Source organism: Struthio camelus, chromosome 11 (genome assembly GCF_040807025.1).
Source record: "Struthio camelus isolate bStrCam1 chromosome 11, bStrCam1.hap1, whole genome shotgun sequence".
Classification (NCBI taxonomy): Eukaryota; Metazoa; Chordata; class Aves; order Struthioniformes; family Struthionidae; genus Struthio; species Struthio camelus.
Window position 1 is genome coordinate 23,099,525 of NC_090952.1, and position 16,755 is coordinate 23,116,279.

Genomic DNA, 16,755 nt, shown 5'->3' on the forward strand with positions numbered 1-16,755 from the left:
GCGCGCGCGCGGACCCTCGGCGCCTCACGCGGGCCGGTGACCGTCCGTCAGCCGCGCAGGGCGCAGGAGCGGAAGTAGCCCCGCCCCCAGCCCGGGAGGCTTCCTCCCGTCGCCTTCTCACCCTCAGCCACTGAGCCGCGGGCTGGCGTGTCACGTGGGGGGCGGCGGAACCAATGGGAAGGAGGGCGAGGGGGCGAGGGGGTGCTTCCGGGAGAGCGCTGGGCGGTTGGTGCTGGGCGGGTGCGAGCGCGAGGGGGCGTGGCCTATTTTCCCGCCTCTGGGGCGGGCCGAGGCCTGTGGTGGTGGCGCAGTTTCTCGTGTGGGCGCAGGCCGCGGGGCGCTGTCTGTCCTGGCTGGGGCGAAGGCAGCCGCTGTCCTCGCTGCCCCAGACCGGCCTCGCCCCTTCCCTCAGGCTGCAGCTGTCGCTGCCCTCTGACAATAGCTTGGCGTGAGGACGGCTTTCCCTGAGGCCCTCTCCCTGAAGAGGGGTGTGCTCGTTGGGCTTGCTGTCAGCGGGGCGCCGCGCAGAGGTGGGCCTTGTGTGGAGACGTGTGCAGCCTTACTTACATGTTAAAATAAAAGGCTGCTAAGGGGTGTGAAGGACTGAGAGTGCTTGGCTCCAGTGACACACTGCACTGCTGTGCCTTGGAAAACACTGAAAAGTCGCACTGCTTCTGTCAGTTGAGATGCTTTGCAGCTAGTTGGCACTCATCTTGCACTGAGAGACTGAAAGTCCGCTTTCATCATACTAGAAGCAAAGACAAAAAATAAAGAGATTACACTAAAATGGCATGCTAAATGTCAGATTTACATCGGTGCTTGTTCCGCCGTTGGTACAGGTGGTCGTAGAGGTGCTTTGACCAATTATGCCTTTCAGTGAGAAATGGCCACTGCTCAGATTGTCTTAGGTACCTGAGTGGATACAAGTGAGTGGAGGAAAGTGATGCAACAGTCTGTCTTCAGCTGTCTGTGGTGCTATGAAGTGGATCAAACTTGTCCTCAGAGCCTTAAGTGTTTGAATTAATGAAGTTTGCTGCATAGCTATCCATCACTGTAGTACTGCGTCCTAGGTACTTTAATATTTTTAATAAATTTTTCTCACTTGAATCGGTTATTTTTAAATACCAATACAAATAAACGTTTGGTGCCATCTAGCGGTTTTCAGAGTGTAATCTAGAAAGCTTTACATCAAAAGCAAATTTATTTGCTAAAGCATATAGTGAAAAATACTTAATTTTATATACAGTATAAATGAACACACGTTTTGTTGTGGTCATGTGAAGTTTAACATAGATCTGTAAAATCCAGATATGGAAACAATGCAGGTTTCTTACGTGAAGATTTAGCTGCACAGTTCCATCAAAGCTGGGAGTGGCTGGTTGCCAGATGACTTTAGTGGTAAGGCAGTCTTTCTACTCTGAAGTGAAAATGATATTCAGTACAGAAGTTTTCTGGAAATAAGTGTTCCAGGAACAAATATATCTTTGCTGTCATACACACTGGAATGATAATAAAATCAAAGATACAATCCTGAGCTTATGAAGCTCTGAAGGGAGAGACCAACAGAAGTTAACTGGCTAGTCAACAGACTGTCAGATAAAATTGCTAAGGATATAAATATAGACTTTTAGTAACCTTTGGCTGTTATACAGAGAACATCCAACCTAGTTAATGACATCTTTCATGCTTCAAGAATTTTCTCTTGGCAGAGCTATTATGATAGATGTCCAAAGATTGTTTTATAATCACATATAAACGGACAGCTTAAGAGACATTCATATTGGCTCTGAAACAAACATCTTGTGGGGTGCATTAGAGGCTTAACATAAACTGTGCTTGCTTAAAGAAATAAAATATATTTAAGCATAGGTCGGATAAAGTATTTTCCATGACACATTGCTGACACCGGAAGGCTCAGAGTAGCCTGAATTAGATGTTTGAGGAAAAGCTACAGTGGGTTAGCTATTGAGCTTTAATGCCCACTGCCCTCGTTTCCGTTCTTAACTGAGAAAATGAAGAGGGACTAAATTCGACTGTTCTAAGCATTTATAGGGTTTGAAGTGGATATATATTTTGGAAGTGAGATAACCATAGTCTTAAATATTTTAAGAGAAATACAACTACATCTTGAACTGTTTATTTCATGTTGACAGAGTTTTTTACATTCATGACCTGAGTAGATGTAGTGAGCACTACGTCTACACAGGACGGATTTCCCCAGGCTCCTGCATCTTATATTAAGCAAATATTGGATGTGATGTCCTTGGGCAAATGATCAGAGTACAGATCTCTCTCTTTCTTTTTTTTTTTTTTCCTTGAGTGAGAGCTTAATAGTAAACTTAAAAACTCAAGTTCCTTCCTTCTCTCCCTACTGCCACAAATGTTTTGCAAAGTGACATAGCTGTAACAGGAGGCATGGAGAGTGCTTCCTCTGCAGACCTGGCTAAAATAAGTCATTAGGGCACTGTCCTGGGAAGTAGGAGATCCAAGTTTAATTCTTTCAGTCTGACAGAGAGGAGGGTATACATGCATGCAACAGGGATAACAAGCTACCGTACATCAGTTTCTGCATCGTAAATCTGATCTGCACACTTTTACCATCCTGTAGGTATGAGAACAAACCACCTTGAAGTACCTCACACTCCCCACAGGTAACAGCATGTGTGAGGGCAGTTACTGCAGAACAGCTCACATCCAGTAGCTTATTACCTTGTCGCCACCATCTGTTCTCTTTCTCTTCAGTAAAGACTGCACAGTGAGCCAGCTCAGGGAGCTGATTCAGCTGAAAACATTTTTTTTTTTTTTTTGGCCAGGACAGCTTTCATCTTGATCACGGCTGTGAAACAATATAATTCACAGTTGCACAAGCACTGCTGTTGCACCAAGCGAAGGATGAGCTGCGTGTTCCAGGGATGGGGGTAAGAGCCGTAATACCACAGCTCAGATCAGGCTAAGCTGCCAGGAGACAATATTTTAAATCCTGACAAAATATCTCAAAGTATATAGTAAAAGAAAGCATTAGCATGTTACATTATGATAACTTTGTGTCTGTGTCTGACTTTTCTGGGTGATAAAAGGAACTCTTGACTCATCAGAATTGTTGTAATCGAAAGATACCACCTACTAAACGTATTGAAAAATTGATCTTGGCAAGGAGGTGATGTTTTGATATCTACTAAAGTTGGACCAAGAATTCACTAGCTGGTACTTAATTAGGTAAAGAGTTCACAGTGTTTTTCTTTCAGAAGATGCTTGGGATGTTAAAACAAGAGGCAGTAAATGCTGACGAATTGCAGGGAGGCTACTCCTGTTTGTGCTTTCCATGGGGCTGGAGCCTGTAGCTTTCTTAACTATGTGGATAATGACAAGACCAGATCCAGATGAGCTGAAAATTAAATACTGTTTCCTAGGTTGACAAAGGAAGTTCCACAAAACAGTTGACCTTTCACTGAGGAGATCAACTGTGGCAGAGCTAGTAATTAATCACTGATTAGAGCCTGTATTTTTTTTAATTCTAAGTACCACTGATGAAATCTACCAGTGCTGTAGGAGTGTGTAACTTAGGTTATTCTTTAATTGCAGTATTTTTAGCAGACATACATGGCTGTCAGCAGGCAGCCCATATATAACTACATAAGGTAAAACAGTACTTTCTACGAAAACAGAAAGCTGAGCTTCAAAATGTCTATCATTTCATGAACTAACTTTAATAATCTGTGCCATTTGCTGGAGATGCAGTTTGTTACAGTAATATGCATGCTTTGACATGATTTTATTTATATATGTGGAAAATATTTTTTCCAAACTAAGCTGGTATCTTATAGCGTGAGACAAACTACAGTACTGCTACTGAACCTTGCTAACAAGAACATTAATTCTTACACTTCTATGCATTAAAGCTGCTAATGTGCGCATCTCATTCACAAAACAAATTATAAAAAAGGTACATCCTAAAAATAGTGTTTACTCACCCCGGAAGATTCCACAGTCTTCCTGGGTGAGTAAGTACTATTTTATAAATACATCTCCACAGAACAAGTTCTTTGATGGAGTCCTCCTTTTCATCTTTTGCACCTTTCTTCTACATTTCCTTTCAGGGTGGATATAAATAGTAAAACCCTAATTTATCTTGCCAATTCTTTTCTAAATCACACTCAGCATTTCTGTAAATAGATATTATTCCCATATGTTTTTATAGAATTATATTTGTGTTACCTAGGGCTGAAAGAGTTTTTTTTTCAGAACATTGAGAAAAGGTAGCAAAGGAAACAAACCTTTTCCCCTAAATCCAATTATGGTAATGTGGAGACATTATATGGATGGTTATATTCGGTGAATAGACGGAATGAATATCATCAGATTTTTTAGATAAAAATAAATATTGACCAATATGTCACTGTAATACAATGTCATGACGATTTGAAAAGACAGAATTATAAAAGCATAAAGTACATGGAATGTTTAAAACATGGCCTGAAATATTGCCAGTCTTAAACCAAAACATGTGCGGTGTATAGCAAAAACATGAACTTTGTAGTAGTACGTAATAGCAAAAAGGTAGACCATCCAGTTAGAAGAGTGAGTACCCAAGCAAAAAGTAGCTGCATGCAAAGCAAGGAAAATAGTGAATTTGGAAACTGTGATTTTTAAGGGCTACTGTGAGGTATAGCCATGCGTTTTGCAATAAGAAATCTGGCCTCTATCAGAGACAAATAGTGAAATTCAGAAACATGCAGATATGTTTTCCAAAGGCTTTAATAAACTCGAATATAAAGGATAAATGATGTAAGAAGCTGTAATTTTTGTTGATTTTTCTTCTGTTTGGAATTCCCTATAGTAAGATCCAGGAAGCTAAAAGTACACTCCTAGGTGTGCAGACTTATTTATTTAATCTCATCCCACAGCCCAACTAAGGAAAAAGATAAGGGACGCTGTTGGTGCAGTATGTTTGTTAAATTTGTATGGAGCTCAATACCAGTGAATGTGTTATGCTGAAGACAAAGAGAGTACAAGAAGATCTCTGGAGTTTGCTTTGCCATAAAATTGCATTTCTGTGCTGTTACATTTGCATTTATTTTAAGGGTCCTATGCTGGTGTATACCTGGTACAATAAAATGGAGAATCAGGACTCCACTGAAAATTAGTGCTTAGAATCTTGCAGCATATAAATGAAGAATGTGGTAAAATAAGGCCAGGCCTGATTTGACTGGTTTAAGACGGCTACAGAGGTTGTATTCCAGTGCCCTTGGGATTTATAGTTTGGTTTTATTGTTCTGATTAGGGCAGTGAACAGAGAGAGAGACTGCAAATACATTTGCTACATCTTATAATGATGGAGCGTCATGGTGCATGGATGGATGGATGGATTTCCATGCATGTGTTGCTAGGGCTCTGTGCAGCCGGAGGAGGAGGCTATATCTTCAAGGGTTAATTTGCCTTTTAAATAGGAAATAAAATTCAGACCTCTGTTACTGACAACGCTGTTTTGTATAATTCCTATGTTGCAATCTCTCTTCTGTAATTTAACCCACAACTTCTTTTGTGAGACAGAAGTTCCATATTTTAAGCAATGCAAAATCTATTGCATTTTCTATCACCAGCTCCCACAAAACAAAATTTTGGTTCAAGGTACACAAGCTTCATAAAAGTATTTGTTATTTGAGATTTTTGTGATATGGGCTAGCAATACTTGCTTCCTGCCTTTCCTGGTAGAAAAGCAGTCCCAGCCACCTGAGCTTTTTAGGGATATGTAGGCTGCCCATCATGGGCTAACACTGACTTGCAACTGCGTACTTCATCAAAGTCAGTGGATTTGAGATTAGAAGGCCCCCTTCAGAAAGATAGTCTAACATCCTATTAAAAAGGGATACTAGTTTAATAACTTGAAAAATAAAAGACTGGTACTATATAGAAATCAAACTTTCCTAGCATGCTTGAAATTTGCAGACCACTTAGGCATGACCACGTTATCAAGCAGTACACTACGCAAGAGCGGATCTGTAGAGTGAAATGCTTAGTCTGACATCTGCACTTCTGGGGGCCGTACTGCACACTTTTGGGGGCTTTACTTCAGACTAGCTCTAATCACGTTCCATGGACTGAATGCGCCATTTCATCTGGAAGGAATCCAGGTTGTGTGCCAGAGACCCCCCTTGGAGCCAAACCAAAGTAAGGCAAGTGGGGATATTTGAACAGTTTACTGCAAAAGTGCACTGTTAATCCAAACTAAAACAATCACAATCCACTCGGATTTCTTGATGTTAAATCATACAACAATAAAGATTATTGCTCTGTTGAGATGTTTTATCCATAGATCTCGAAAGATTTTACAAATGTGGCTAAACATGCTTACCCTAGTTAAGAGGTGTGATCACCTGCTCGTTCCCTTGACTTCCTTAGGAACTGAGAAGGGCATCCCTTTTAACAGCAGTCAGTTGTTACCTGGAATTTCAAAGCAAGTCATTGGCAGAGCAAGGGGTAATGCAGATCTGGCCCATAATGCCTTTTCCTTTTTTCTGCACCAGACTACAGACTTTAGCTTTGTTTCATTTTAGCTTGCTTTCCAAGGTGTTTACCAGGTTTTGACATTTGAGACAAGAAAAGAAATGAAAAACCTGCCTCATTTACCATGTCATGAAGATACATGTTTCTGCTTGCTTGCTTTAGATGCAAATACGTGACAAAAGAGAGCTCTCAGTCACAAGTCAAAGAACAAGTCACCAAGAACAACACAACAATTCTCGTAGCCGAAGCAGAAATTCTCTTGCAACTCTGCTGACTCCTGTCCTGCTCAGTACAGGAATTTCAGCTAAGGATGCATGTTCATGCTCTGGAACATGAATGTTTCCTTTGAGCTTACACTGAAATGTTCAGATGTTTTAGCTTCTCCCACATAGTTTGATTTTTTTTGTTGTTGTTGTATAATGTAAAAAATTAGGATCTCCTGCTGAAAATTCTTTCACAGACAGCGCAAGGCATGGCAGCTCATTCCAGGATCCAGATAGTAGTGACTTGATTAGAAACGCTCAGTTTCTGTCCTTCTTCATCACAGATGGTCTAAACGCTTTCCTCTTCTTTTGTGATACTGTAATCTGTTAGCAGTGTAACACTGATTTCTGAGCCATGTGTGCTGCCTGTGACTGACAGGGCTCTGGTAGGAGTATTACTGTGGGGAGCACTGGGAGGTTTTGTACGAAGTTTTGCCTTGCAGCATGAGACTTGCTTTTTAAAGTGTTGCCGGAAGCTTTTACTCAGCCAATAAAGAGCAAAAGGATTGACGCAGGAATTGCTGAAGGCCAAGGCACGGGAAAAAATAGTAGCTATCAGATGAAAGGCAGAAGCATCTACAGAAGAATGGTATGTAAAAGAGCGATATAGGTAGAGGATGTGGTTAGGCAACCAGCAAAAGGCAAATAAAGCAACTAGCACCAGCACTGTTTTTGCAACTCTCTTGCGGGATTCAATCTAGGAGAAAAGGCATATCTGGTATTAATAGCAATAAGTAACACATGTTTATATAGTTGGTGCTGATTTCTGGAGGGCTCTGAGAGTGTTAACATTAATCAGTCTAAATGCGTTAGTGACCAAAAAAGCAAAATGGCTACAAACCAGAAAAACAAATCAGTTTCATAATTTTTTTTTCCTTTTCAACAAAGTATTTCCAGTGCAGAGCACATTCTCTTTCCCTTATAAATCACATGGGAACTTGGTTTAGACTAAGATTTGAAAGTACAATGGTTAATGTGTTAGCTAATGTTTGTTAATGTCACATCTTTTAATCCTGATGTTGATGAGATCTTAATGTTTAAAATTCAAGGTTATAACTTCTGAGTTTAATAGGGTCATAATAAAGGGGAAAAAAAATCCCTCAGGAAAGCATGTTCACCCCCAATTAAGCTAGTGAGTCACAAGCATGTGCTTAAGCGCATAGCTGAATTTGTATTGCTAATATGGGCTGAGTTTATGGAGTTTTTTACTCGTCTGTGCATATTATGAGGTAAAGGTTTTGCACTCAAGAATTAAGATTTCGATCAGCATGACAGATTTTGGAAAACTGGACACTTTACTGCTTGATCATAGCTTACCTGCTTACGAGCATGACCATGTTCTTCCGCTGGCATGTTGAATGTACTTTTGTATAATGTTCTGGCAATAAGAAAATAATAGGCAGAAATGACAGCTAAGGGTATAATATAGAACACTAAGAAGCAAACCAGAGAGTGAGCTTCCTGCAGTATCTTCTCAGATACAGGATAGGGGGCACATGCCTCAAAAGTTACATTTTTCTCAGGATTAGTAAAAGAATACAGATCTGAAAAAACAGCTTCTGGGACAGCAAATATCATGGAGACAATCCAAACACATCCAGCTTTACAGCAGGTCTTCAGGAGCGCGTCGGAAGTCTGCAGTTCCAAGGGCTTAACGATGGCTCTGTACCTAAAAACAGCCAACATCAGAGTGTCAATAAGTGCAGTAACAATGCAAGCACTGATAACGTAAACTTCCTGAGGATAAAACCATCCCTATTCTCTCTAAACTAAGGTTGGCAGAATCATCCTGGAAATTAATAGAGATACAAGCTCTTTATAGTTAAGATTGAATTGCAGAAAATAATTGTAAGCATGTATTTAAATTCTACGAAAATGATGAATTGGCTGGCAGGACTTGCCATGGAAGCCTTCCTAAGTAAAGATGCCTTCTACTGTTTGGAATAGAATCAGTAAGGGGGTCATCTCTAACGTACTTTTATGGAGCTTCATAGAAAGGTAATTGAGGAAATTAGCTTGCAAAACTTGTAAAGGGATGAAACTGGTTGACTAGTTTATAAATACACGAAATTCAAGCATACACACTGTCCCTTTCTTCCATGTTCTTGAGATCCCAGCTGAGTGCAGTGATCTCACTCAAAGTAACGCTCAGGTATTCATTCATGTTTACAAAGTATGAGCTAACACTGTTGTTGATTCAAGCTCTGATGCTGCAGCATGTGAACTGCGTTAGACACATGAGAAAGCATCTGGGTAAATTTGTAGATGTGTGAAAAAGCGTGTGGAAAGGGGGTATGGAAAAAGGACAAACTGCCACAAAGATGAACTAAGCGCAGTAAACGACATACCATGCTCTCAAAATAGCGGGGACCCTTGTTTAAACAGACAGAAGATATCCCTCTGGGGGGGCATGAGACTAGCGTGAAAGGAAATGCAGTGAAAAAGGAGCCAGAGTGGAATAAGACTACTAGTAGAGTTGTACCGTTTTGCACCAGCTGAGGATCTGGTCTGCTCTTTCTCCTCTAGGCAAATTTAAATTAAAAGCTGCCCGCTGGAGTGTTATTTATTAAATAAATACCGTTTTACTGACCTCAAGCTTTTCTAGCATACAGGAACATGATAGTCTGGGGTTGTGCTAATGACTGATATTTTGAACTTCTTAAGTAAATTTACCATATAGTTACCCTGTGAAAATATTGAAGAGAGTGATTATATAACAGCTACTATAAGGAAACAAATACAAAAGCAAGTGTCTAGAGGATGGAGTCTGAACTGACCTCCTGCAGGAACAGGATCTTGGAGCTATAATAGCTAATCCAATAAAAACCATCAGCTTAATATTCAGTAATAGTCCAAAAAAAGCAAATAAAGCATTAAGAATTATTAGGAAAGCAATGGAGAGCAAAAGAGAGAATATTGTGCAGGTATCTATACCCCTTCTTCATGCAATTCATGAACACCATGTGCTGCTCTGGGCACCTCATCTCAAAAAAAAAAAAAAATACGAAGGAGGGAATATAATGTGAGCAGCCTGGAGAGGACGGATAGGGATCACTGTCTCTTCCGGTAGAAGAGGCAGGGCCAACAAAGGAAGCCAGATGCAAAACAACAGGAAGCAGTTCTTTATGCAACAGGCATTAGACCTGTGAAAATCATTGCTAAACAAGTTCAAGAAGAGACTGGGGAAGGATCTAGGAGAGAAATACACTGAGTTGATTAGGTAGACAAACGTCAGCTCAGGTAGTCGTCTAAAGGCTTAGGGGATAGGAGGTGTGGTGTTGTATAGTTGCTGTGTTCTTATTCTTCTCTGCATGTCTTTCTTGCCTTTAGAAATCTGCTGGAGGCTGATTTATAAACCACTGCTGGAGGCTGGATACTGGCCTAGATGGACCCGTGACCTGATCCAGTATGGCCATTCCTACCTTGGTTGTTTTTTCACTTTACAGTAGCAGCAGCATTGTTTAGGATTTAAACTCTGAATACAGGACCTATTTGTTATTACATAGAATCCATGATTGCTGGCAGATTGCTGGCGTATGAGATGAGAATCTTTTTCTTTCTCAACACTAAAATTCATTTTGGCTCTTTCTGCTTCTTCATGCGCTCATGCTAATTGGACTGAAATCTTACATTAGTATTGTTCATTCAGAAAGGAGACGCTGAACACTGATTATTCAGCAACTCCTTCTGAAAACAGTCAGATGAGAGCTCTGATCCCGACTAACAGTGCTTTCATTGTAACCTGAGTTTAATTTCACAGCATCTGAGTTAACATTGCTCTGGAAAAGATGTAAGAACTCTAAGTACAAAGCAGACAAAATATTCAGACTGTGCCATATTAAACCTATATCACACTAAGTACTTGTCAAGCTGAAAATGAGAGTATTGCAGTAACCATCAAATTGCAAGTCTTGAAAGTTATTTGTCCCACAGTCTCATCTGTGAGATCTGTTGGCTTTTTACCCCATGTTACTCATTTTAGTTCTAAGATTTTAGAACCTGACTGAAGTGCATAAGAGTAAGAGGAAGGATTTCCACTCTCTCCAGTCATTTTGACTTTTCTGTTTTTCATCTTCATTGACTGCTTTAGTGCACCACTAGATAGCACCAATATACTGTCTTTTCCCCACCTTAAGCAATTTACCTTTTCTAGGCAACAGAGAGAAAAATCATATTGCACTTCAAACTGATAACAGGTCAGAATACTTTCAAAGAGTCTTTCTCGCTTCACTTCATTAAAAAGAACTTCTACACTTTTTACAAGAACATACATTATTAAATTAAATGGAAGAGGGGGGTTACTCTATTTCAATGCGCCATTTACCATTATGCAAAATGATAATTTCTGCTCTTTTATTAATTACTGACTTCACACCTGAGGTATTTCCTGGCAAATCGGTTGCACCAGACCCACCTGTCAGCACTGAGAACAGTCAGTGTGAACACTGATACTCCAACTGAGGTTAACTGGATAAAAGACAGCAGCTTGCACCCAATTCTTCCGAAGAGCCAGGTATCCACAACATACCGCGTTGCATCTACAGGCACACAAGTTAATAAAAGCAGTAGGTCTCCAAATGCCAGGCTGGTGATGAAGATATTTGGAACCGTCTGCATTGATTTAATCTTGAAAAAGACTTTGATGAGTATAGCATTTCCAAGGAGACCCACTGAAATGATCACAGCATATGTAACATAAATTGTGCACAGAATTTCTAATCCTGGAAAGGAGTCTTCAGTCCATTTTTCATTTGTGGTTTCATTATCAATGATTGATTTCAGTTCTGTACCATTTGTAGATGTACACGAAGTCTGATTAGATGAATGCAAGTATACTTGAGACATTTCTTTAACTGTTTCTTCTCCCCAGGCTGGACTTAAATTGATCAAAATTGGTTTAATATGTAGCTTGCAGCATATCAGCAAGGTCAATATAAAGGTACAGATTTGTGTCTGAAATTAAGATTCTTGTTGCACATTAACTACTTTCATCCCCTTCTGGTTCTCAAAACATGCTTGGGATAAATGCACATAGATCTAGTTCTGAACTGTGTGGGAGGTGGAGAATTTTTTTATTGGCTTTTCAGCTACTGGAGAAGAGAGGGAGGAGGAAAAAAGAGAAAAGGGATTTCTTTAAAGATATTAGCTGAAATGATCTTTTTTTCATAGAGCTATCTTGTGAATAAATACCATATTATAATTACTATTCTGTTAGGGTTTGCATATTACGTAGCAGATATTCCTTAATATTTTTCAAAATATTCTAAAAAGAAATCAAATGAAAACCTGAAATAGTTTTCTCTGTAATAAAGATAAATAGAGAATCTTCTCATTTAACATAAAACTCTACAATATGCCTTAATGTTAGATAAAAATATCTCAAAATATAGATAGCATTTGTTGAAAAAGCCATAGAGACAGTCTGTGCTTGTCTTTGCTCTGAGTTCTATCACAGTAATGCAGGGAGCTTTCAAAAAGCAATTTAGGATGGAAATTTATGGCCAAAATCCTGCTAGCAAACACTTACCTAAAAGTTTAGGCTTGTCCCTTGAAACCATCCCGTTGACTTCAAAGCCACAACTTACGCTGAAGTTTGAACAGGTCTGTAGACAGTTGCAGTACAGAGGCCTATTATCCTGCAATAAGCCCCATATTTATTGGCTTTGAATGGTACAATTGATGAATTAAATCTTCTGAGGGAAAAATAACCTTTTGTGATGCTATCTATCTCAATCACACATTAGTGCTAGGGGTTTTCTTATCCTTAGGTTAGTCAACAGTGAAATCTGAAACTCTGCTATGTGATGAACCCATGATTAACTTTATTATAAGCCAAAGTATGAGCAATATGACTTGCTGGTTAAACGTCCCGAGATTAAAGAAGTCTCATTTCTCATTTATAAAAAATGGAAGAGGGAGGGCTGCCAAAGGACTGAGTTTTGTGCCTTGAAAATGAAGATCAGTAGCTGGAATATTTTTTCCTCCAGATTGTTCTTCAGCTGTGACTTTAGAGTGGAGAACGTAGTCTGCTCAAATCATAAAAGCCTGCTCAAATCTTATAGCCAAGTTCCTTTATCTTTACCTACATACACACACACACAAAAATCAAACTTGTTTCATTTAGTCAAAAATCCTCTTCTAAGTACTGTGCATGAAAAGCCTCATGTACCCTCTCCCAATCCAAATCTTTGCAGGCACAGCTATGCCACAGTTATCAGATGTAGACCTACACTGTGGCCTGGTAGGAGAAGGAGTCACTGATAGAAAAAAGATGCATGGGTTAAAATTCTGATTACATTTTTCATTAGGTTCCTTTGGAAGAGAAGTTCTTGTCACGATCAACCATAATATGTCCTTTTATACAGGCACAGTGTGTAGGTTGCTCACAGATTTAGGTGCCTTAGAGGATGCCCGATTATGTTGTCCACCCACACTGGCATAGTACTGCGCATTATATTGAATATAGAGTTCTGCAGCTGTAGCAGATTGTGACAGCTAAATGTCAGATAGTTACATAAAATGTTTGGATTTTCTGTAAAGGAGGAGTAGGGTATCACCAAACATTGGGAACTAATTGCTATCCACCGAGTGTTGAATACTCAAGCATACTGAATGAAACATCAGGTATGTGTATAGCTAAAACTGGAATTTAGCTGGAATAAACTTGTTACTTGCCTTGAATTGCAATAGAGGTTGGTTGATGCAGCAAAGTTCGGGCAGCAGCCATATATCTCACCTCCCACAGTCCCAGAGCTTTCAGACCCGTCAGAGAGATTTGGGCTACCAACATGAAATCTGAGGTTCCGTTATCCTGCCAGTTGATCATTTTGTATAACAGGATAGGGAACCCAAACTGCTCTCCCTCTCTGAACGAGATAATCCAGAGGAATGGAGACTTTTGACCTGTGGGATGCTCCCAACACTTGGTTTAGGGGGATATCTAGGTATGAAGGTAAAGGTAACATCAGATGAAAGCCGCCCAGGAGAAGGGCAAAGGTCTAAAACTTTGTTTACTCCTGATAGTTTATATGCTGTTTATTCAGACTGGACCTGAATCTAAATATCTGAACTTGAATGCTTGGTCTGACGCTTCACACTATAGAAACCTGCATTACCTGGAAACACAGATATGTTTCTACTGCTCTTGCTCTCTGATATGGCATGGTACATATTTCTAACCCAGGATTTCACATCAGGATGCAATTCTACTTATTTTTCTCTTTCTTCTAAAAGACGGTATTTTTCCCAGCTTTCTGCCTCTTTGGTGGAATCTGGCAGAGAGAAGCTCCCTCGTTTCTCACAGATTCTTCATGCAGTGCTTGTAATACTGCAAGCTTTAGCAAGCCAGCCAGGTTCTCTCTTTGTAGAGCATAAGATATTCTCTTAATCTATTGTTAGGAGGTGAAAAATATTATTTTGAAAAAGCACAGAAAATGGCACTCTAGACTCAAGGAAATCCAGGAACATGGAAGGACAGATAGTAAACAACAAATATGCAATTTGTTTATGCTGGTAGAATTTCAGTGTTTCTGTTCATCAGTTCTTGTATGTTGTTCTTAGGTTTCGTGGAGCAGATTGCCAGAATCAGGCAGGAGAAAATACACCACATTTTTAACATAGATCCCAATGGTTTTCAGTTGTGAAAATCCAGGTGAAAAGGAAGAAAATGGCATTATTATTCTAAACAGTAAACAACTCTAAGGCATTATTTTAGAACTCTTGTCTTCCAGTGTTATGAGAAAAGCAATTTGAGTAATTCTGACTATTATTTAAAGTACTGTGCCTCACAGAAAATGAATGTTCCTCCTGAACTCCATATTGCAAAAAAATACGAATAAAACACTCAGGAGTATATCATTTAGTTGTATTTTTTAATGCAAATGTGCTGTTTTAATGCAGTGTGATTGCTGTCTTAAGTCATTTCTCTGCACTGTGTAGTGTCACCCACTCAGAAAAATTTCTTTCAGAACCGTTTGCTCTGCACCAAACCAAAACATGGAGAAAACAGCCAAAATTTTAACTCCTATTAAAGAAATTAATTTGCCAAAATGGTGACTACTTTGTGTAGCACATTTTCATTATTTCAATACGCACTGGTCCCGCGGAGTTGATTGTTGTTTATACAAATATGTTAAAATGCTTAATAGCCCAGGTGGTAGGAGTACAGAATTGATACACAATAAACTACAGTTATATTAGCCAGCCTGTTCTTTTTTTAGGATTATTTTAACTCACTTTCTTAAGTCATTATTGGCATTGTTTATACATAAAACTACTTAGTTGTCTTAATTTTTCTTTTATGTCTCAAACTCATTTTCAACCATTGCTTTAACTGTCTCTCCTAGCAATTTTGCCATCTGTTTATTGCTGGCTGATACATCTTTCTGTCTCTCCACTGAGAGAACTGACATTTATGTTCTTGTGGTGCTAACAGCAGAGAGATTCTGAACAGCTTGTCTATCCTAATACATGGAGCCAGTCTTGGGATTTTGGTAGGCTCTGTGTTGCCACATCCTCTCTTTAAAAGATTAAGACCTCTTTTACAGTTGACTCGGATTGCTATCCACTTGCCCACGATGAAAACTCAAAAGAAGCCCTGACACTCAGTCGAAATGATCGCAGAGTCCTTGGATGCCTTGTGCATGCACCATCAAAGAGATATCAGTCCTAAATGCAATGCTGAAAGAATGGATCGTACGTACTGATGCAGTGCATCAAATTGTGAAGAGGGTTAAGAGAATGCATCCAGCCAGGAGATGGAGACCATGCAAGCACTGTGGTAAATTGCGAGCTTCGCTGGGTGACTACTGATGGCACTAGTGCCCCAGAGCAAAGCTTTTCACGCTGCATTTCCCGGGGTGCTGGAGACAGGCATTCATCGTCATTTTAGACTGTTCATGATAGAGCAGGACACTGCAGTTGGGTTGCCACACACACATCCTTCTCACTCCTTGAGTTAGAAAACTTATTTGAAGTTCAGTAGTCTGCCTAGAACAATGTAAATCCTTCCGTTGCAGGACTAAAAATCCGGCAAAACTGAATAGCCTTTCTTTCAGGTTATCTTCTTTTGACATAAAGGTAAAGGAGGGTTTTCTCCTTCTCCCTCAGGAAGTTCTACCCTGGAGCCCTTTAACAACTCCAGGTATTAAGCTAGGGTCTGCAGCTATAACCATTATTATGTTACCTAAAATGCCTTTTTCTTGCTAGCGTTTTCTAAACTGGCTTTGCTACTGGCATAAAAATAATGGAGGTAGGAGAACATGCATTTTTGTCCTTTTTCTCTGCCAATCCTTCCTTTTCTGTGAGCCTCTGTTATACTTAGGTCGAAACTCTGAATTTTAATTTCTTTATTCTCATTACAAGTATGCAGTATTTCTTGCTATTCCTTTCCTGGTTCTCTTGGTTCTCTCATTTTGAACACTTCACCTTTGTGCTGGGTAAAGGAATACATGCTGTAGAGACAGTCTGTCAGGGATGGGACTGTATAATTGCATTGTCTGTATAATTGCATTGGCCTCCTGAGTTGCAGTTCGAGTATCTTCTGTTTAAGTGGAAAATGCTAATAGCATGACAAATAATGGGAAGATGAGAGGACAGAGTGTGTTATAACTCAGGACAACAGTGAGAATGAATGACTGATGGTTATTTGGTGGGCTCTGTAGCTCATGTGACTGTTTCCAGTCCACTTTCTAGTATTCAGACAGGCCGCTGTTAAATCGGAAAGGTCAAAAACTGAATGCACATCCAGAGTGAGCTCTGCTGTCAGAGACAGCAGTCCATGTTTAGAGCAAATTACTCCAAAATTTAGAGCTGTTTCCAGTTCTGCTTCTGTCTTACTGCATGAACTGAAATGAGTCATTTCCATGTGCTACATCTGAGTCCCTCTCTAAACAGAGATAAGGTTATTTCCCCATCTCTTCAGGCATTCATTTTCTAGCTGCAGAGTATCAGGAAACAATGAGGAAGGTTGCAGAAGGCACTGCCCTAT

At 39.8% G+C, this 16,755-nt stretch overlaps 1 protein-coding gene across 4 annotated transcripts; it reads right to left on the reverse strand.

Annotated features, from left to right (window-relative positions):
• Positions 1 to 47: 47 nt before the first annotated feature.
• BRS3 (bombesin receptor subtype 3) lies at positions 48 to 13,649 on the reverse strand. 4 transcript variants are annotated; one of them, XM_068957285.1, is made up of 5 exons: positions 13,443 to 13,649; positions 12,295 to 12,403; positions 11,182 to 11,857; positions 8,085 to 8,436; positions 2,296 to 7,464 (listed from the first exon to the last, which is right to left on the reverse strand). In XM_068957285.1, exons 3-5 carry the CDS (start codon positions 11,610 to 11,612, stop codon positions 7,057 to 7,059), a joined length of 1,191 nt encoding a protein of 396 aa, XP_068813386.1. In that variant the 5' UTR covers positions 11,613 to 11,857; positions 12,295 to 12,403; positions 13,443 to 13,649; the 3' UTR covers positions 2,296 to 7,056. The 4 variants fall into 4 exon arrangements, 3 of the variants coding, with proteins under 3 accessions (XP_009683171.2, XP_068813386.1, XP_068813387.1); XM_068957286.1 differs by having other exon boundaries at positions 11,182 to 11,305; positions 13,443 to 13,639; XR_011143517.1 differs by lacking the exons at positions 12,295 to 12,403; positions 13,443 to 13,649 and adding an exon at positions 57 to 748 and having other exon boundaries at positions 6,353 to 7,464; positions 11,182 to 11,837.
• Positions 13,650 to 16,755: the final 3,106 nt, after the last annotated feature.

Coding starts and splice junctions, on each gene's coding strand:
- BRS3 (XM_068957285.1), bottom strand. CDS start 11,612: ATGTCTCAAGTATACTTGCATTCATCTAATCAGACTTCGTGTACATCT. Junction 8,437..11,181: donor ACTGTTCTCAGTGCTGACAG/GTGGGTCTGGTG, acceptor GGCTGTTTTTAG/GTACAGAGCCATCGTTAAGC. Junction 7,465..8,084: donor ATGGTCATGCTCGTAAGCAG/GTAAGCTATGAT, acceptor CTTTTCTCCTAG/ATTGAATCCCGCAAGAGAGT.